The sequence below is a fragment of the Pocillopora damicornis genome, chromosome 1, assembly GCF_964200805.1.
Source record: "Pocillopora damicornis chromosome 1, jaPocDami1.2, whole genome shotgun sequence".
NCBI classification, from domain to species: domain Eukaryota; kingdom Metazoa; phylum Cnidaria; class Anthozoa; order Scleractinia; family Pocilloporidae; genus Pocillopora; species Pocillopora damicornis.
Genome location: NC_142670.1, coordinates 3,708,831 through 3,730,386, shown reverse-complemented (window position 1 = coordinate 3,730,386; position 21,556 = coordinate 3,708,831). Strand labels below are relative to the sequence as shown.

At 37.0% G+C, this 21,556-nt stretch overlaps 2 protein-coding genes across 2 annotated transcripts in view; one reads left to right on the top strand and one right to left on the bottom strand.

Annotated features, from left to right (window-relative positions):
* LOC149051380 (adhesion G protein-coupled receptor E3-like) overlaps window positions 1–21,556 on the bottom strand; it is a 494,984-nt gene that overhangs the window by 473,024 nt on the left and 404 nt on the right. Inside the window, exons 2-5 of the mRNA XM_089184045.1 lie at window positions 19,881–20,017; window positions 18,985–19,128; window positions 18,045–18,153; window positions 17,146–17,265 (exon numbers count right to left, since the gene is read on the bottom strand). The gene's annotated coding sequence lies outside the window, so the exon portion shown is untranslated. The remainder of the gene's footprint in view (window positions 1–17,145; window positions 17,266–18,044; window positions 18,154–18,984; window positions 19,129–19,880; window positions 20,018–21,556) is intronic.
* On the top strand, window positions 8,236–14,797 carry LOC149051381 (adhesion G protein-coupled receptor L4-like). Its single transcript, XM_089214170.1, has 14 exons — window positions 8,236–8,293; window positions 8,788–8,880; window positions 9,809–9,916; window positions 10,153–10,240; window positions 10,483–10,573; window positions 10,640–10,689; window positions 10,954–11,080; window positions 11,176–11,279; window positions 11,713–11,815; window positions 11,919–12,069; window positions 12,189–12,270; window positions 12,429–12,495; window positions 13,178–13,266; window positions 13,452–14,797. Exons 1-14 carry the CDS (start codon window positions 8,236–8,238, stop codon window positions 13,657–13,659), a joined length of 1,419 nt encoding a protein of 472 aa, XP_089070296.1. The 3' UTR covers window positions 13,660–14,797.

Sequence of the window (21,556 nt, the reverse complement as noted above, 5' to 3'; positions counted from 1 at the left end):
GAGCTTGACTATTTATGACTATTTAACATTTTAATCCACTCCATTATTTCAAAAGAATAATGAGTAACGTAGAGAAACGATTTCTTACGCTATTAATTGATATTTTTGCTATGCTTTCTTTTAAACAGGTGAAAAGTCTGAGTTCTTAGAATTGAATTTAACGGGAGACAAGACGTCAAAAATGTAAATGACATCCAATTTCCTGCATAATGAATTAGCAACACAACGCTCATTTTGACTCAAAACAACACACTCTGAAAGCTTATTCTTCTATCATGAGACTGATCTGGAAAAAAGTTTTCCCAAAGAAGAATTGCTACCAACCTGATTCGGCCAGAAGGAAATTTGGGGAAAAAAGATCAGAATTGGTTGAGCGAAAGGCTGAGAGAAACGTAACTCAAACAGATCAAAGTGCTCTGTGAGCAAACTCGTGAATTGACACATGATTTTTGAGATTATGTTTAATGTTATCTGGTTTAGGGAATTTTGTGGTTGATTGTCATCTAGAGTACGAACAGTAGTTCAGTGTTCGCTAATGTAGCAAAGAAACAAAGTAACGTTGGGACAAGAAGGCATTACAATTGAAATGATCATGCTATTACATTTAACAAGGTGTATGATGTCATGTGTTTTAAACGTCTATCATTTTTGTTTCTGGTTCAAAAGAAAAGGTTGGAAGTAAATGTGAGTGAAAACTGAAATTTACTGTCTTTCGTTGTAAATATTAGAAAATCAAGGCAATACTGTCTTAATGAAAACATTAACGATTCCCTCTTTATCAAATGAGACAAACGGGAACGAGTTTTGAGTGATATAACTAAGCCAAGCCTGCCACCGTCATTTTTGATCTCCGCCTGGGTAGATTTAAGTCACGTGCTAGGCAACGTATAATCAATAACAAGAGAGAATTTCATTTCAGGCCTATTTATCAATTTTGTGGTGTGTAACTTTCGCATTTTAGTACGTTGTATATATGTTGAATCTTCAAATTGTCTTGAAACTTACGAGAAAATTGTTCTTTAAAAATTCACTGAAAATCGGTAGCTAAAATTGTTTGTCTAAGTGTTATTTGATTTTCGTGTTAACTTGTTATTTAGTCAGTCGCCGGCATCTTCTGTTGCTTCACACAGGAAAAACACACGCAACGAAACGTAATGATCAATTTTGTCCTCAATCTCACGCTATAACAGAAAAAGCTTTTGAACATCTGTAAACTCCGAGCGCTTCGCAGTAAGTGGTATTTTCAATGAATCTTCGGATTGTTTTCAAGTTCAAGGATTGTAAATTACAATTTTATGAAAAACGAAGGTTGTTGTTATTTCAGTGTGAATCCTTGAATGCTTGCCAGTCGCTGGCGCCGCTTGTTGAAACTAAAACGAAAAAAAAAACTCTTTTAAGATTATCATTGGCTTCTTTTTCACCCCACCACTATTCTTAGCAACAAAGGTCGCCATTTCGTCTGTTTATTGCTCGCCAAAAACTATCAAATGTACTCAAAAGCCTAAAATCTAAAAAAAGTTTACAGGAATCGACCAATCGAGCGAGCGAGCGAGCGAGCGAATGCTATTCCCCACATCGTATCTATAACTCGCTCTTGCGCATGCGCGCAATTCACGAGTTAAAAAGTGAGATGTTGACAAAGGCTTTTCAGATTTAGGGAATCGTCCGATATTCAATAACTTTGTTGAGTGAGTACCAAATTTCTCTTTAGAAGAAGAATTTTTGTTGAGTTTATTAGTATCGCAAGCATAGTCCGAAAAAAAAAATAAGACTTCTTCAGAGTTCTCGCACGTGACTCGAGCTTGTTGTTTCCCCAAAGGCCTTCGGAAGAAAATACGGCAGCAGATAGCGATAGAACCTTTTAAATTTTCTTGTTCCTGTAGTACAAGGGCGTGCTTTTAGAAGCAGCTATATCGTTATTAAATAACTGTGGTAACGTGGTAGGTAATGTCAAACTAAGCATTTCTGTTTTAACAATAATTTCAAATAAAAGGTTTCCTTAATATCAAAACGCACGTGAGTAATTATCAAAGACGTCTTATCCAACCGAATTCTTTAGCCTGCCAATTGCAACTTGTGAGTAGTCAATTTGAACATGTCACCAGAAAGAACTGCCGAGGTGTTTTGTGAGGCAAAACGTCCGGGCGTCTGTAAAACGTGGACCGGATGACTGCAGATGTCGGGTGTGGATGGCGGATGGGAAAATGCGAATGGAAAAAAAAAACATATATAAGAAACTAAGAGGCGTCACTCAAATGAATTGAAAGAGCGTTTTGTGATTCTGCTTAATGTTACTCTGTCTTTAACCACACAGAACGGGAAAAATGACATGCTGTTTAATACTGAATGTTGCAATTACCGTCGCTTCGTCGGCAAGTGACCCTTGCCAGGTACCCTGGCTCCAATAGTCTGCTCTAAATAACCTAGAAAACAGCTATTTGTGCTTTAGATCACTGACTGTGAATAACGAAAGATAAAGAGAGAAAAGAGTTCTTAGACTATTTAACTACGTTCTGGTACGGAAAACTGTTCGATTGTTACCTGCAAAATTTGTTTTTGCTGATAGCCTCTTGAGACACCGCGGGACACTTCTGTGTTTCTATTGGCGGTCGGCATTGCGAAAAATTTTGAGTGTTGACGTAACTTGGCAGGTGGTCACTTAAAGGCGTCTTTTTTTATTACACGATCATGGAGTATGTAAACCATACGGATTGCCTTAAACTTCCGTTTTCGGGACTCTGCAACATACCAACCTAAAAATCCGTTGGGGGATTCTACTTTTTCTGAACGAATCTTCCGCAATTGCCTTAGACGTTCGGCGGTCTTGTATCGCGCAGAATGCTATTGTCTTTCGCGACATTGACTTACAGTGCCCAGTTTATCAACGAGCGGAATATCAATTTGCTTGCCTAGAGCTAGTTCGAATCATATCAAAGTGATTGTTAGTTGCCAATGTGGAAGGATAAGAATATCACACAGAACCCTATGGAAAGATAAAGTAAATTTTATCCTGCCCTTCCCCACCCCCCCCCCCCCTTCTAGACTGGTCTATAACATTGAGGAGCCATAAAGGACACTTTTCGTCTCTTTAAAGGGAAAGTTTTCACTTATTAGTGTCCTTTGCGCGCCTTCCTTCGAGCGCTCGAGCCTCCCTCCTTATTATTTGCTATTCCACTCTCCCAATTACTATTTAAACAAATATCGATGTTATTGTGTTTCTCGCAGACTCAGAGAAATGCTGGATTCCCCTGCATGTCGTTCCAATACATGCAGCGTTAATATGAATTCACCAGAGGACTTCTACTTCCCCTGGTTTATTCCTCATACATGTATTATAGAATCAGTCCCGCTGGTGAAGTTATTAAAATACGATGTAAACGTTATCAGTTTCAACGAGCAGCTTCATTTATTTGATGGATAGATGGTAATTTCTTCCATTCGTGCAGTTGAACAGATCGAATACTCGATAAAGCTTCCGGTAGGAAAATACTGATTTACAAAAGAACACTAACTTTAAACATGATTCATGAAGTAGTTTTATTAAAAACGTATTTTATCAACTTATTATTATCTGCTCTATAAGAAAATGTAAACTAGTATAGCTATTTCTATATAGCTAATTATAGCGAGTTTCCTGTTTTGCTGAAGCAAACAATTCCTTTGCACCTGGTGGAAAAAGCCTTTAGCTTCATTGTTCCTTTTATCAAGGGAAAAAATAGTGGTGGCTTATGTCAGTGAGAAGCGATCGAGTATTATCATATGTCATATTACCGCCCTCAAAAGAGTTTTAATACGTTACACAATCTGTCGCGTCGGTGTTGTTTTCATGTTAAGAACTATATAGCATAAGTGTACTGGCATCTGCTGGGGGAAACTTCTCTATATCATAAGCTTGAAGAATTGGGCTTCAATCCGGTAAAATGTTCACAGCCCTGTTTTTACACTCTGCTCTGAGTAAGTACAACCGAAGCTCTACTACATCTTCTGATTATGTTATGGAAATGTTAAGTAAATAGTGTCTGGTTAGATCTAGATATTTTTTATTCTTGAAACAGTTTTGCGGTTTTAAAATTGAAATGGTAGTTATAATTCACGATTGTGTCTTAATGGACGTTTAGTGCAAAGCCTTTGAGAAATATTATATAGGGTTTCAGGAACACGATAACATAGTCGCCTACCTCATGAAGCTGCTGTGACCATAAGTTAACCGAGAAATAAACAGACGCTATATATGATCTTTTTCGCGAAAAAAACCAATTGTGTTCGTCGACTAAAACTAATTCAGACGTTTCACTTAAACAATCTTGCACGAAAAGAAATGGGAGTTGCATTCGTGCTCATTTTATAAAAACGCTAAGTCGAAAAAATAATTGTGATAAACAGAGGGCCAGTTTGGACAAGTGTTTATCATAATAAATGCCGTCAGCAACAGTTCAGCTTGTGACGGGTTCATCTTTTATTTCCCTTTAATAAATTCCCTGCATCCTCGAATTTTTTATCGGTTTCAGTTGTTGAATTTTATTTTCTAAATGGACGCCAAAACCCAGTAAACGGTAAATTAATGAATTCCAACGCAGTGAGAAAAAGAGAAAAAAAAGCTAAATTTGTACGTTTACTGTCTTCATTTACAATTTTCATCGCCACTGAAATCACTTTTTTTTTTATTTTGAAATAATAATAGGGTCATTTGTCGAAAGATATACTTTTTTATCACTCCGCTACTACGCCATTTAAGCCATTTATTTGGGCAATGGAACATGCTCACAGTATTCCACTATACAACATTGCAAAAATACAGACGAAGAGCGGAACAACAGAAGGCTGCACCTACCAAACGGATTTTATTTTTGTTGTTGTTGTTTTTTCCCTTTTTTAAGCAACAAATTTCGTAGCTCATTAAACTTTTCTGACGGTTATAAAGAACACTTGAATGGTTTCCCAACGGCACTCTCTTGACTTGGAATAATATCGCGCAAAATGTCGGCATCGAATAAGTTGTAAATATTTATATTGTAGTTATCTGTTCCGAGAAGCGACAATTTTGAACTTTTTGAACTTACAAATAAATGTCTAATCCATACGTTTGACCTCTCGGTGATGATTCTGGGAAAAACAAAGCTATAAGGCACAAGTATTTGCTTTACTCTAAGAATGTGAAGTCCTTGCCCAAAGGAATAAGCGCCCATCCCGGTTACTTCGAGGAACAGTTAAAAACTGTCTAAAGTTTTTGGCATTTTTTACCGCAATTTCCTTTCATTTCCATTTTAGATTTAAGTTTCAAACAAAACAAAATTAAAGGCAAGAGATAGATAATAAATTGAAGGTGGTCCTTGAATTATAGTCATGTAAACATCTTCTGATGAAACGCATCCCTAAGCTCCTAAGGGAAGGTAAGAAAAGTCATAGGTAGATTTTGAAGTGCATGCAGCGAATAAAATGCATCAGTACTAGTCTACCTCGAAATCTAATAAACTTTTTAGTTGTTTCAAACGTTATTTTCGACATAACAATCTCATTTTCTCTTCTACAGTCATCCTTCATTTGATGATGGAATTGCCAGGTACAGGTGAGAAAGTGTAATTCCAATATAATATTTATGTACCATAAAAATTAACCGGAAAAAAGAAAGGATTTGACTGAATTATCAAAATGATTAGTGATAGACTTCCTCCTGGAATTACATCGGCTTGCTATTAAAAAAACGTTAGTTGGAAAGCAAAAATAAAAAAAAGTCAGACTAACTTTGTTATTACCCTGATTTCCCCAATTTCCACTTTTAAAACCTTGCCTAATTCTAATTTTTCCTTTGGTGAGGTAGAAAGTTTTGATGCCCATTGTTTTTTTATCAATGTTAATGGAATAAAAATATACTTTCTCTTCTTCATCTATATCGTTATTACTATTGTTATGATCAGTAAACAATTATTTATTTATTTATTCCTTTGTCTCCACCATCAGAATTATCACTATTGTTACAACAGTATACATTTTTTTGTCTATTTTTTGTCCTTTATTTTTTTTCCCATAGAGTGCCAAGCAACCTGTTTCAAAAACTCCTCCTACATAATTTCGAAAAGCGGAAGAGGATGGTATGACAACAGGGATGTCTGTTTAGAACAGGGATTTGACTTAGTCTCCATCGAAACTGAAGAAGAATGGAAATTTATCAAACATGAAATTCAAAAGCGTGGTACTTGTAATTCCAGTGCGTGGCACATTGGTTTATGGACGATAAGCAGGGTTTGGACTTGGCTGAGTGGAGAAAAGCTAAATATTTCGAAATGGCGAGATTCTGAGCAAGATGGTAACAGCGAATATGCGGAAATATCCAAGAATGGAGGCCTCTTTAATGGTATCTCTCAAAATGATGAAAATGCCTACATTTGCGAGATTCCCGGAGGTAAGATCACATTCCAACCATAAAGTGTATTACATGCTGAAATATTACAGTCTTGCACTTGTGTCAGAAAAATTGCATTTGCTTCTTAAGATGAAGATATTGTTCACAGAATATGCTCAGCTCACCTCACTTGAACATGTACGTGTTAGCGACGAATGAACTTTTAAGCGTGTATTAGTTGTTGAACATAATGCCCATAAATAATCCGGGACATATGTTTCGAAAAAAAAATGATTACTCTAAAATTGTCCTTTTTTTTGCATCGCCTGCAGCTGAAAAACCGCGATCGAAATTGTACATTTAACAACTTTTGTCGAGTGCGTTGAGATTGGGATAATCTAGCCAACGGAATTTTTCCTTGCCACAAGTTACAAGGTGTGTTCACTGAGGTCAGTTAGTAAATGCATGTTCTTTTAAACATAACACATCGAAGAATGTATGCCTAAGGTCTTGAGTACCAGTTTTGAAGTACTGGTTTTTCTCGTAGAGTGCCAAGCAACCTGTTTAAAAAACTCTTATATATTTTCCAAAAAAAGCGTAAGAGATTGGAATAACAGTAGGCGTGTCTGTAACGACCAGGGATTTGACTTAGTCTCCATCGAAACTGAAGAAGAATGGCAGTTTATCAGTAACGAGATTCAGAAGCGTGGTACTTGGAATGCTAGTGCGTGGCACATTGGTTTATGGAAGATAGGCGGGGTTTGGACTTGGCTGAGTGGAGAACAATTAAACATTTCAAAATGGCGAGATTCTCAGCCAGATGGTACCGACGATTATGCGGAAATATCCAAGAATGGAGGCCTCTTTAATGGTATCTCTCGGAATGATAAAAATGCCTATATTTGCGAGATTCCCGGAGGTAAGATCACACTCCAACCATAAAGTCTACTATGTGCTGAAACATTACAGTCTTCCACTTGTGTCAGGAAAATTGCTCTTGCTTCTTAAAAGTGAAAATATCGTTCACAGAATATGCTCAGCTCATCTAACTTGTACGTGTGAGCGATGAACGACCTTCTAAGCGCGTATTAGTGGTTGAACATAATGCCCATGAAAAAATCCGGGACATATGTTTCGAAAAAGAATGATGACTCTAAAATTTTCCTTTTTTTTTACATCGCCTGCAACTGGCAAAACAGCGATGGAAATTGTATATTTAACAACTTTTGTCGAGGGCGTTGAGATTGAGATAATCTAGCCAACGGAATTTTCCCTTGCCATAAGTGACAAGGCGTTTTCATTGATGTCAGTAAATGAATGCATGTTCTTTTGAACAAAACATATCGAAGTATGGGTGCCTGTGAGTACCCTACTGATTTAGGGCTGTAATTACGGCAAGATCCTCCATGAGCTGAACAATTTTTGAACGAGTAAATGGTAGTTGAAACAGACTGAGGTAATGCAAGTTAAATAGAGGCTTCACCGAAATATTTTCATTTGTATAATGAAAAAGGTGATTCAAATGGCTTGCCAACAAACTTTGAAGCATTTCTTTAAATGTATCTGTCACAATCTGACACCTGTTAAGAAGAGAAAGTGTAAGAAACAAAAGCGCATGCACGTTAAAAAAAAAACAAAAAAAAATCATTATCAACGGTACTGGTTTGGCAAACAAACTTAAGTTTAATATCTGTAACGAGTATTGATGAACGACGTATACCTCTGTTCAATCAGAGCACACTTCTATTCAATCAGTAAATGGAAAATAATTGTCAGTAAAATTAATTCTATGTTTCGAGATTCTGGGAGTTTGCCCGTTTGTTAGGTGCAATCGCGTGTGTAAATCTGATCTTTTCTTTTCTTAATAACCCATTCTCAGAAATAGAAGGTACAAAATGATAAGGGAGGGGGGACCCGACAGACTTGCTGGTGCTCAATCGAAGATGCCATGGTGTAAGGTGCAACAAACATGCACAGAAATTAAAACCGGCGAGTATCGCGATCAAGCTAATAGCTGAGTAGTAAACCATTTCCTCAGCTACCTAATCAATTAACAAAAGCCATAGCTCGTTTTTCTTTTCCTCCCTCATTATTGTTAACAACGGGGATGTTCGAGGTAATGTATTCCAATAGTTTCCGTTGGCATAGCACACCTCAAGTTGAGTACTTCGTAACATTGGCGACATATGGTGTTATGACACATTTAGCAAAACCTGTATTGGAAGGAAACCAAAGTGATCCTCGCTAGCGTTCACTTATTATAAAACATCTGTTTCATCCAAGTTTTGTAAATTGAGCGATATGACAAGTTTGAATTTTTGAACCTTTAAACCGTTTGCGTTTCCTGTCATTCGCCTCCCAATAGTTGGAAAAATATAAAAACATGTGCTAAGAGGAAAGCCGTAAAACATTGAAACAGCTCAATTGACATCTCGTTCTAATCCAAGATTTTCCATTATCATCCATCTCCAGCATCGTCATCGCCATCGTCATCGCCAACAACACCATCGTCATCGTTTTTAAGGACAGTCAAGGAGCTGGTTTGTGTTCTAAATAGTCATTTACGTTCCTATGCATGTCGCTTTTCGGGACCTTCTCTGTTTATAAATGTGACATTTTTTTTTTAAATTCTAGGCAAATGATTCTGTGTCAAAATTATCCGAAATAAACATTACCAGAAATGTTTCCATAAAGGTATCAAATTTTCATAACTTGAAGGCTTTTAACTTTGATATATCTATTTAAACCATAAAAGTAAATATCTGATCTTTCAGGACAAACCACCATTCAAGCCATATGAGGTGAAAATGGTGAAAAATGGGAAAAAATAATCCAGGCTCCTAAAAGAGTTATTTTGACATTGAATACCCTGGACACCATTGAGGGCCTCCTGCTAGACTTTTTCCACCTTCTTATTATCAATTGTATCTATGAGACTGGCTAGTTAATGACCTGGAGATATTTTACGTCATTGCAGGAGGCTGTAGGTGTGTTTGAAAATTTCACCATAAATATCGCGAACGTCGCAAAAGACATGGCCAACATGGAAGAGGTTAAGACTCTAAGAAAATCCATCTTTGAGGTGGCAGAGGCCGTCGAGAACTTTGCTCTTAATTATGGAAAGCAGCACCTGAGTGGAATGAGGCTTTCAAAAAGGATCGTGTACCCAAAAATGGGTGAGGTTGCGGCCTTCAGTCCTGTTTAGGTTTAAAGTCTATTTCTCTATTGCTTAATGACTTGCTGACAGACCGACTGAGCGGCATAATTTCCTAGATAATGTAAGAACTCATTTATAAGCCTGAAACGTTATTGTTGAATGTTATCGATGTCTGGTTGTTGTTTTTTTTTTTAATCTGTTTGATACTTTAAAATTTTGCGAAGGAAATTAAAAGTATCTTTAAACAATCAATAAGACAGAATAGAAATCCTTCAAAATTTTGAAACCTTTCTTCTCGCTCGGTTTGATAGTTTTGGCCATTCAAAAAGCCTATGGCCAGAATGCGAGTTACTTCCACTTTGAGGAACAACGATGGCAAGCGAGAATCGATATCGCTTCTTCAAATTTTGAGGAAAATGGTTCGTATTAAACGGCGTGTTAACTTTACAACTTTTAGTTACCTTGGTTTCTCCAATCGAAATTTCTGTATTGAAATAAATCCTTAAAAAAAATGCGGTTTATTAGTTTACATAGTCTATTTTCTTGAATCATTTGCCTTCCTTCTAATGTCATGATAAAAATTTTAATTTTGTGGTTTATTATTATTATTTTTTTTTTGATAACTTATTTTTTGTTGATTCTTGGGGGTTTTAAGGATCATTGGTAGTGGCTTTTGTGTACAAGGATCTGCATGCCCTACTTCTGACAGATCAACCGATCAGGAATAAAACAGTCAACAAAAGGTGATGTTATTTTCATTTTATTGTATGTCCCTTTCCCCAAAAACACACAACGCAGAAACAAGTAAGACCCAAGTTCAACTAAACTGACCTTAGAAACTGTCAAAAGTTCCAACTAAGGTTGGAAGTCTCCCTGCCTGTCTCAGACTATTCCACCTTCAATAAAAATTCGCTTGAATCTAGCGAGAGTATATGCTTGTTGATTCCTTGGTTTTGGTTCATTTTCAAATATAATTTTTTCATAGGTATATCAACTCCAGGATAATGGCCATAACTATGGACCCCAAGCCAAATAAATTGGGAGAAAATGTCATCCTTAAGTTCAAAAACCTTAAGGTAACATTAAAATTAGTAGTAACGCGTTATTATGATTCATTCTGACAAGATAAAATTCATTTTCAGGTCTTGACAGCAGAGAAGCGTTGTATGTTTTGGAGTGGCCGCATCGAAAGGTAAAAATAAAACTGCAATATATTATTGTTCAGTATTTAATCCTTCTTAAATTGATTTAAGTATGAAGGAGAATGAATGAACGTTCTTAGTAAGATTTTCCCTGGAGGCCAACATGTTGGCGTTTTTAGAGAGAGGAAGTCTGACTGAAATGTTCTCGCAGCTAAGACTACAATGAAGGAAAAACTTAGCGCAAAATTGTCAAATATCGCCCCTTCCAAAACGATGAACAATTTTGTATGCTTTGTCGACCTACTTTTTTTCAGGTCAGAAGGCTTTTCAGAGGAAGGATGCCATGTAGTTACATCAAAAAGCAACTCAGAAGAAACAGTTTGCAGCTGCAATCATTTGACGCATTTCGCCGTCTTAATGGACTACGACGGTAGCACAAAGGTAATCAAATAATTTTTGCCTTACTCTATAATTTTACGGGCTCAATTAAATACCTCAATGTTTTCCTTTAAATTTATTTTTCTTTTTTGACACAGCTCACCGAGGAGGACGAAACAGTTCTGAAAGTTATCACATACGTGGGACTGGGCCTCTCCATCGTCGGGATACTTTTAACATTAATACTTTATTCTTGCCTCACGTAAGTAATGTACCTGAATATTAGTGACGTAGATTCTTAACTCCCCTCAAGTAGGCTAGAGAGAAAAGAGATCTCAATGCAAATCTCCATGCCAATAAGGACATGCATGTCAGCCAGCCAGATAACTAAGAAATTCAAAGTCGATTTCATGCCCCATCAAGAGCGCTTGAAAAGCTCATGGTTTCACGTTTTATGAATTGTTTTGGGTTAAGCTATTATCCTCGTAATGCTTTCCTTTTTTTTGTCCTTTCTAGAGCTATTTACTGTTTTTTTCTTTCCTTTGATGTCAAGATTTAGTTGATATCTTTAGCCATATTTTGCTGTATCTTTTGATTCAATTTTGTTGTTCTGATGTACTCAGTGTGTGTTGATGTTGTTGTTGTTGTTGTTGCCTTTGTCTAATTCATTTTTTTTTTAACTTTTTTTTCATCAGAGATGTTCGTCAACCTCTCCCTCAAATTCGACTGAGTGTTTCTATGTCCCTTGGAGCTGGACAGATCATCTTCATCGCCGGAATAGACGCCACAGAAAACAAAGTTAGTGGCCTCTCTTTCTATCCATAGAATAAATTTACTCTTTGCACCGTAAATATCGTCGAAAGGAGCACGATAAGAATACGAAAACTTTTTCTTTTCACAGGCTGCCTGTGTTACAATAGCAGCTCTGATGCAGTATTTCTTCATGGCCGCTTTCTGTTGGATGCTGATCGAGGCAATTTATCTCTACTTCTTCGTTGTGAAAGTTTACAACATCAAAACCAAGATGCACATGTATCACGTCATCTCATGGGGTGAGTTTATTATTTTACAGCGTGCACTTGTAGCTATAACCATGCATGCTTTCGGATCACCAAATCTGATGTTGTAATCCATTGAAGTGTTAAGATTTCCTTCCTTTCTTTATGGGTAGGTCTTCCAGTGATCATGGTGGCCATTTCACTTGGCATCGCTGCTGGAAAAGAAGGGTTACAAAGCTACACGAGTGATAAGTAGTAAGGAAAAAAATTCAACAGTTTCTTATTGCTCTTCTTCTTTTGTTTCATTTTATTGCATTCTTTCTTTTGTCTTTTTGTGCATAGTTTGAAATCAGTATCATTTCATTCGCTAAAAATTTGGCTTTCTTTCTTGTCTTTCACTTCTTCGAGTTTAGTTGCTGGCTTTCCTCGACTAACAACCTGACCTGGATATTCGCCGCCTTTGTGGTTTTCATTGAAATTGTGAGTTAATGATTCGTGTTGGTGATTGTGATTGGTACACCTGGACTAATATCTGCCAAAAGACTTTTTTGCTCTGCTCTTTAAAAAGCGGATTAAACCTTTAACTCCCAGAAGTGATCAACATGAAACCTCGCCTTGTGATATTCTTACATTAAACAGCAAACAGCTGATGAAAATATTTAAACTTATCAGGTAGAAGTTGTTGCCTTGATCTAACACCAAATTATAGCTTCAAATATTCTCCAACTTTTACTACATAGTGTAAAAAAAAAGCTTCTCCATCCTCCATATTAATTTACTAACACTGTTTCGCATTGATATACCAAGATGAGTTTTTCGCGCTAAAGTTACTCATTAAAAAAATTAATAATGATAAAAAAATTGAAAAAGATAAAACGAGCAGGAAGAGTAGAAGATATTGAATTTATCTAATTTAACATGAGGCTTCACTTTGCATAGTTCATTTAGTTTAAATACTTTTGTTCGCGATTTCTTTAGCTCATTGTCAGAGCATCCAAGCTCATAATCTAGGTACCCTAGCTGAGAGTTCTTTTCCCTGTAAATGACTCTTCATTCCACTCTCCTTACCAAACAAATGACGTCTTTGGCAAGGATCCTCTCCTGCCTTGGCTTTTTGACAACCATTTCTAAATAATCAATTTATTTCTACTGTATTCTTCAGCTCAACATCTTGATACTCGTACGCGTTATAAAAGAGATCACCAATTTGGTGCAGCCAATAGCAGAAGCCAACCATTTTCAGCAAATACGGTAAGATTTACATCATAAAACTAAAACTAAACAGTGGAAAAGATTTTCATGTGCTACTGTGAGGCGATATTCGCCTAACCTCCTCATTCCTTAATCAGGAAGGCATTCCGATCTCTAACAATTACAATTTTTTGTCAAAAGAAAAAAAAAAGAATGGTGTTTTTTTGGTTGTTTTTAACTCCTAGACTTGGCATCAAAGCATGCTTAGTGATAATTCCCCTACTGGGTGTCACGTGGCTATTTGGTCTCCTTTTGCCTGTGCATAAAGCTTTCGCCTACATCTTCACCATACTCAACTCTACTCAGGTGAGTGTTGAATGGCTTCTCTCAAAAATCATTCAATCTCGATTAAACTTTTTAACCAGGCGATACAACATTACAATTGTTACATGATATTTATTGGAATTATGAAAAGAAAAAACTGTTAAATATGCCAGAGAAAACAGATTTCTTCCTCAGTTATGGGTTACGCAATTTTCTTTTCTTCTTAGATTTCTCTTCATACATATGTAAATCTTAAAATATATTTGCCTAGTTTATTTAAATATTGTAAAAAGGAATGTTTATTCTGTAGGGTTTCTTGATTTTCGCTCTACACTCCCTGCGAAACACTCAGGTAAGAAAAGAAAACTGTTTATACACTAACTGCATATCATCAAGTTGTAGTGTTTCAATAAATACCCGAGTACTAAGAACCATATTTCATGTCGCTGATCTATCTGCAGATCAAAGAACGATTCAAAAGAAAGATGAACATCGTTTTTCTATCTTCGATAAAGGACACCTCCATAAGGAAGAGCTCACAGGTCAAATCAAGTGAGATAGACATTGTATGGACAGTTGAATTGCAGTCTTGTGCTGAATTTGAATCGAAATATCGCACAACTTAGGGAACTGGATCCAGCAAACTGGAAATAATAGTCAATTGCTTAGTACAATCACTTAGTTAACAGCTATTAGTCGGTTGTGATCGGTCTGAGTTACGATCTGCAGGTAAAGGTCATTCTGTTTATTATTGTTTAAGCACTCATGCAGTTGTAAATGTCACTAGTCTTCTTCGTGATTGTAAGTTATAAGTTTATTTTCTGGACGATCGTATATTTGCAGGCAAAACTCATCGAAATAAACCAATCTAAAAATTAAAATTTTTTATGGCTCAGTCAGTTGATGGCTGCCCTTCGAATAAGACTACAGGGAAAACTACTGTGAAGATTGTTGATATCATTTCGAGGAACTTTGGAGACAACTGTGAGATTTTGTCAGTGGTTGAGCTAAGATATGGTTTTTAATGGGCTTAAATAAGTTTATTTAGGATAAATACTGTACTTCCTTTAAGAGTCGCTCCTCGATAAGAATATTACAATTTGTTTAATATTGTTCTTTCTGTCGGTTAAATTGTACCGTAACAAATAATACTAATAGTAGTAGCAGCTAAAGCGGACATTCAAAGTTGTTGCTTAATGAATAAATAGATGAATACGCAAATGTTTGAATAAATAAACAACTAATTTTAAATGAACAGAAAAAACCCTTATGATTGGATCTTTTTTGAAGCAGTTGCGTCTGCCCGTTTTTTAATTTTTTAATTTTTTTTTCACAATTACGGCGCGCGTTATACCCCAACTTTATTATAATATTCTTCTATTTTCCGCATCCCTAAGATAAGGAATACCGTTTTTGAAAGGAAAATACATCGAATGATTAGAAATTCAATATAATAAGGGCTATATTAGCCGGAAATGGCATAAACCAATAGATTATAACCTCTTGCGCAAACTTCATTCAACAGCGATTAAGGAACAATTACTCAGAGTAGACAATTTATAGGAAAAAAGCTTAGCGATAGAAATGCGGAATATTTCCATGGGCCTTGTTTTCAAGTATCACTACAACGGAGAGTCAAGCATTGAAGAGGAATTTCAACAAGTGAAAGAAGGAGTCGATTATGTAGATGTGCCTAACTCGGTTTACAACAGACTCACAAACTCCCGTTAGTAAAAACGTTATCTGAATTATCGAAATAGATTCATGTCGAACAAGCGGTTAGGACCTGCGAGAAGGTAGCCATTTTTAATTTCTTGTTTTTTTTTTCGAGTGCGAACTGCGGCAGTAGGGGGTTATAAATAGCGGTGCTTAATCAGCAAGTTGCCTGAGATCAGATGAATCCTTTTTTGCGCTAATTTACTCTGAGGGCGAACTTACTCTTACGTGGGGCCACGTAAAGAGAACAAACAGCGCGAAAAAAATGGCTCAATCATTTAGGATCATTCCGAGCGGTGCGATGCCTGAGTCACTCGTTTTACTTCACACATGCATTGGTGTACTCCGCTGATTTCTTTTCATTTTTTTTTTTTTTGATGACTTAATAACTACATAGAAGTTAGTCTTCCTTGTTTTCCAAAAAGAGAAGAAGAGTTAAGGGGTGTATATGACTTTCATATATTCACAGTCGTTTAAGAATTAGGGGATTATAAAAACACCGAGGGAAAAACAAACAGTCAAGCGCCCGCCTAAAGCCTGAGGGAACAGTTAGATAAATAATCACATTTGGATCCGTTTTGTTCAATCCCTTTAAGAGCGTGTCCACGAGAGCACCAGGCAGTCGTGCTACATGCCATCGCACCGATTTCAATGAAACTTTGCCAGTTTAAAGGGTCTACCCCAAAACTCAAAAAGACGAACTGGTTTCTGTTTTGGATTTTTCCTGAGGGAGATAGACCACCCCCACGGTTTTTCTTAGTTTTCATCGAGGAAATCGCTTCAAAATAGGTAAAATGTATGAAGCTCTCACTGCGATGGTATTCAACCAATTACTCTGAGAGTTTGCACACATACTTTTACATCCTTAGTTAATTTCCGCCACAATTGTCAGTCAATTTGATAGACGGCTTGTCAATCAACAGAGGCAAATAAACGACTGTGGTTTTAGACTTTTCAATTCATCCAAATATTTGACAACTTTGAGGTCAAATATCTCCCCTTGCCAGAAAGCTACAACACTAATCTTGATACCCCTTCATAATTCATAATTTTATCTCTGAAAATCATCAAAAAAACTTTGGGCACTATCGTATTTTTGTCTTGGATGCCTTTTAAAATCTGCGACTGTGACAAGTTTCTCTCAACTACACCTGTCACGCAATTCTTGTTCTAGGCGGTCACTTGACCAAATAAACCTACATTTTTCAGCTCTTGATACAAGATGATTGATCAAGAAGGCTAAAATATGTGAAAAACTTTCAAGATTTTTTGTAAGAATGGAAATTTCACGTTGCTGAACATCACCGACTTCCGAACCACACTATTGACTGGGACTCTGCGCAATGCCTAACCTACAGCATCAACTACTATCAACGCCTGACTCTGGAAATCTGGTTTACTAACTTGGAACAGACTCCCCTCAACAGGCGTCAACCACTACCAGCACCATTTAAACGACTCATCCACGACATTAACATTACAAACGAACCGAACTTTACTAACGGTCGAGACTGACCAATCACGACCGACCTACGCCACTTGAGTCTTACAGTTAATAACATCGCGGCAAAACCGACCGATCAGTTTACACAAACCGGACTAGGAATATTCGACTGACAACAACTATTCCTTGGCTCTAAAGATGACTTCTGCTCAGGTTGTCGAAACGTCAGTTACCGACATCAGTCCTCCTCAGGACTACACTCACCCGGACGATCAGACTACACTATTACGAGGAATTCTCTCTTAGTCACTCATGGGAATTAAAGGGTTAACACCAATATCCATATTCTCTAGACTCTTAACTATAAATTTTCATTGGTACTGTATTTGCTAATTCAAAAACAAACTCACAGTCTGATCAAATTGGTATTCATAAACAAAGTATAGCTACCTCACCTGATTGTAACATAAAGAAAACCCAGCAAGGACCCAGCCAGTCTGTTGTCAGTTGTAAGACAGGAAAAAATAGGTAGAACAGGATCCCGTATACAAGAACAGTGACAATAATCTGAAAAACTAATTAAAACAGAGGAATTTTTTTTCTGCTTGCTCGTGTTGAGTGCTGGACTGCTGTGCAGGTAAAGGGGGTAAATTTCTAAAGAAACTGTGGTGCTGCATCAGTGGGAGAGTATAACAGTGTAATTTAGTATTTTTGACTGAGTTGATAATGTAAATTGGCCAGAGTAAAGGGTTTAAAAGCTGACGTTTTGAGCGCAATAGCCCTTCATCGGAGCAATTGGAGGAATTGTGGGTTGTGTGTGTGTTTATATGCAGAAAATGGAGCTATGTTATTGGTGGGAATATGGTGAGAGGAAAACAAGAATATATATTAGCTGAATGAAAAGCATTCGTTGATACCATGTGGCTTAAGAGTGCCTATTTGAAAGATAATTTTTGTTCTGGAGTTATGCAGCCCGAACTGCCTAGATGTAGGGAAAGGCCACAAAGTGGCATATGCTGCCAAGAATGATTGTGCAGATTAAAGTATCTAGCGACTGCTTTGGATGAGTCCTTGTGATTTCTTTTTACATTGCGAAGGTGTTATGGCTATGTTGGTAGCTGAGGGTTCAAGCCCCTTACCACAACAACACTCAGGTCTTAAAATAACTGACAAGAACATGCTGCCTTTGATACATCTGCAAATGGTTAGATGTTCTAGTCTTCTCAGCTAAGGATGATAAACCATAGGCCCCATACTCTCCTACATCTTCTCAGTACTGGTTATAAGCAGGGTAAATTAACCCCCTAACTCCCAGAAATGATTAACAGGTAACTTCTCTCTATAATATCCTTACATTATCCAGCGAACAGGTGATGAGAATACTCAAACTTCTCAGGTAGAAGATGTTTTCTTGATCCAACAGAAAAGTTCTCATAACTGATGAATATGCAATTGTGCAGCAGCTAGAGGGGAGAATTAATCAATAATCAGATCTTGAGAGTTAAAGAGTAAAACAACTCACAGACTTCAACAAAGAGTAACAAATGTTGCCCCCAGTGTGGCCTTCTTATCATTTATAGGGCCCACATTTACACCTGCTTTTAAAAGCCAAACTGAGCCAGCCTGTCTAAATATTCCAAATAAATAACTTTATATCAAGTTCACACCCTCATCACAAATGGAGGCTAGGTGCCCAAGGGGCCCAGGAGCTGCAACTACAGTCACACCCCAAGATGCTAGAACACCCAACTGGCCTACCCAATGCTAAAGTGGCAGCTTGCTGAAATAAACCCTGCAAAACAAACCCTGCAGTTGGGGTTGAGGGGAGGAAACACCGAGAACTGCTATCCTCAAGGACAAGAATCCCACACTACAGAACAGCAAACACAACACGGGCACACGATAAACCAACACATACACTGATAAGGTATACTGCTGGATGAGGACAGCCCCAGGGCCCTAACATCCACAGCAGTGCTGATGCAAACTATGCAGAATGCAACAAATACTGCACGGATGCTAACAGCTGGCTAAGACATAAACCAAATGTCTGAAAACGCTACTGACCATGCATGTATTTGCTCTTAGTCATTTAAACTGTATGTTAAATTCCATTTAATAACTATATTAAAATTTGTTCATAAAATAATACTGACCCATGGAAACTGAGTTAACCTATAGCTACTATACTCTTTAAAATGATTTTAACAGTGAGAGAAAAAACAAAACAAAACAAACAAACAAACAAACACTCAATTTATTCAAAATTAGGCTGCTATGGTATGACCACTTACCCTGCACCCATCCAGCTGGATCAGGCATCTGAGAAATTCCATTTTTTAGTTGTAAAAACGTATTCAGGCATGTGCTGGAAGTGGCTCCAAACATAACAGCCATGGTGAATCTGTTGCCAAAACCACTTAAAAGAATCAAATTGTCTGAAAGGAAACCACACAAACATTAGTAAAACATGGGCACCCAAATTAAACTCACTTAAAAATACACTCCCATTAGACCCATTCAATGAGGGAATGCCTCATATTATTGCACTGTGTTTATATTTTGACTGAAATGGCACAATTTCCTGGTAGATTAGGGGTAGGGGAGTTTTTTGGTCAATGAAGTGGAAAGTGTTACTTTTGTGATCCCATCTACCCATGTGCTGCTGGCCTCTTGGAATACCTGCCCTATTATAGTCTATTCTGTGGCCAACTGTACACCCCATCTGCTAAGTGAGTCACTTTACCAGAAATGTAATACTTGTGATCCCAACTTAGTCAATTTCTGTTTATAGATGCATCTATCTAGCTAAAACTAAGTCTTTTAAGTAGGTCATGATCCTAAAATGAAGCGACACATTTGTTTATGTGAATTTAGAACACTTTACTTTTCATTTTCAGTGCATTAATATTCTGGTACATTTAAATCTAGTTTGAATCTTCCTGTTTGTAAATCCTTATTTTGATGTACGAAAATTTTCCAGTTAGTCCCCACTCTTGTAACTCTATTGAAAATGTAACCCCATTATAGCTAAGTGAGTCATGAAAATGCCACCCAAACCAGCAGCACATCCCCTTGCCTTTATTACAAGTAACAACTTTTTTGAAAAAAAGTACATGTAGCTGGGTGTCACTTAGACTTAGGTAAAACTACTTAAAAGTACACAATGATCAGACTATATGTTGCTGACCTTCAATATAAGCCTTGATCTTTTTGCTCTATTAATCAATTCTGTTCTCACATCAGCGAACCAGGAAATCCAATGCAGTTTTGAAGTCCAGATTTGACCCTTTGCTTGACAAAGGCCAGTATAAAAATAATGACAAGCTTAAAAATAATAATAATACATGTAATAATAATGATCAATTGTGCAAGCATGAAATTACAAGTGAATTTTTAGCAAAACATCATCACCTGTCTAACTTTCCAACATAAAACAGGGGGGAAGGGGTACTTATTCCAAAGGGGTTGCTTTTTGGAAGAAGGGTGCTAAATCAAATTATTATGATATGTAAACAATTTTGTCATCATTGTCTGATAAAGGTTACTTCAGTATTTCATTTAGAGCTGGAAGAAGACAGCCAAGATCAAACAGACTCTCTTTGATAATTGTGAGGCACCTAAATTGATAATTTTGAGAATGAAAATCTGTATAAAAAGATCCACATACAATTTCAGAGGAAATAACTAAACGAGGCCTACTGTAATTTAAGACACGGAACAGAACGAAAATGAAGATTTGTAATTTTAGAGAGAGAGATTTTCAATTTTGCAAAACAAGAATCCGTGTGGAAATCCACTGTACAGAAGGATGAGAGGGTCCATTAGAAACCTCTAAGCCGTCGAAAAACTTATCCACAACCGCAAAACCGCAAAAAAATTCGATCAAAATCGAAAACCTCATGCAAAACGGTCAAAATCTATAAGTGTTCACATCCCAGTTCTCAAAACCCTGATGGATCCGATACAGTGTTGACAAGTGGAACACACAGAGGTTTCGCGGCTATTCGAGATCAGTGGCCGCTTGGATCGAAGAGAAACCGGAATCCAAATGGGAAAATCCGAAAACCACTTTGGGAAACCAAATCCGAAACCCATAAGACAAGTATTTATGACGAAACCGAAAAACATATGCTAAAGAACGGAAAATCCGCAAGCCGTAATGAACACACAATCTGAAAAACCAAAATTCCATGGCACAAAAACCGATCCTAAAAAAATATCGAAAATCCCAATGCCCCCCTTATGGATGAATCGGTCAGTTCAGTCCAGAACTCATACAAATGATAACACAACAACCATTATTATTACTGAAACCTCAACGAAAACTCTTTTTATCGTTATTACGTTCCAATCAGAAACATGCTGCAAAACAACTCTAGTCACGCGATATTTTTCAGGGAAGGTGTCATGTCACGCAATCGAATCATTCGTCGACTACGAACATCGATGCTGCAGCCTCACGGATTTTTTTTTTTTTTTTTTGGTTGTAATTATAGATCTACATTTTATGGCTAAATGGCGCAGTCCTTCCTTTAAATACAGAAGAGGATTTGATTAGCTAAGAACCCCACGGAGATGTTCATATTTTCAGTTCGTTTCGTTTCGTTTATCAAATCACAGTAAGCCCTAAACTTCCGGAGATATGGTCGATTCTGGTTTTTCAATAAAGACTAAATACATTTTATGAAATCAGATATTTGAAAGACAGACGCAAAGAAGAGTGTTACAAACGTTAACTCTTTGACTCAGTTGTATCCAATTCTGCGCATAAACTCCATCATCTGCTACCACTCAAGCAAACACAATTTAGAAACCAGTGTAATTTTAAGTTTGGGAAAACGTGCACGACCTCACTTATTCCAT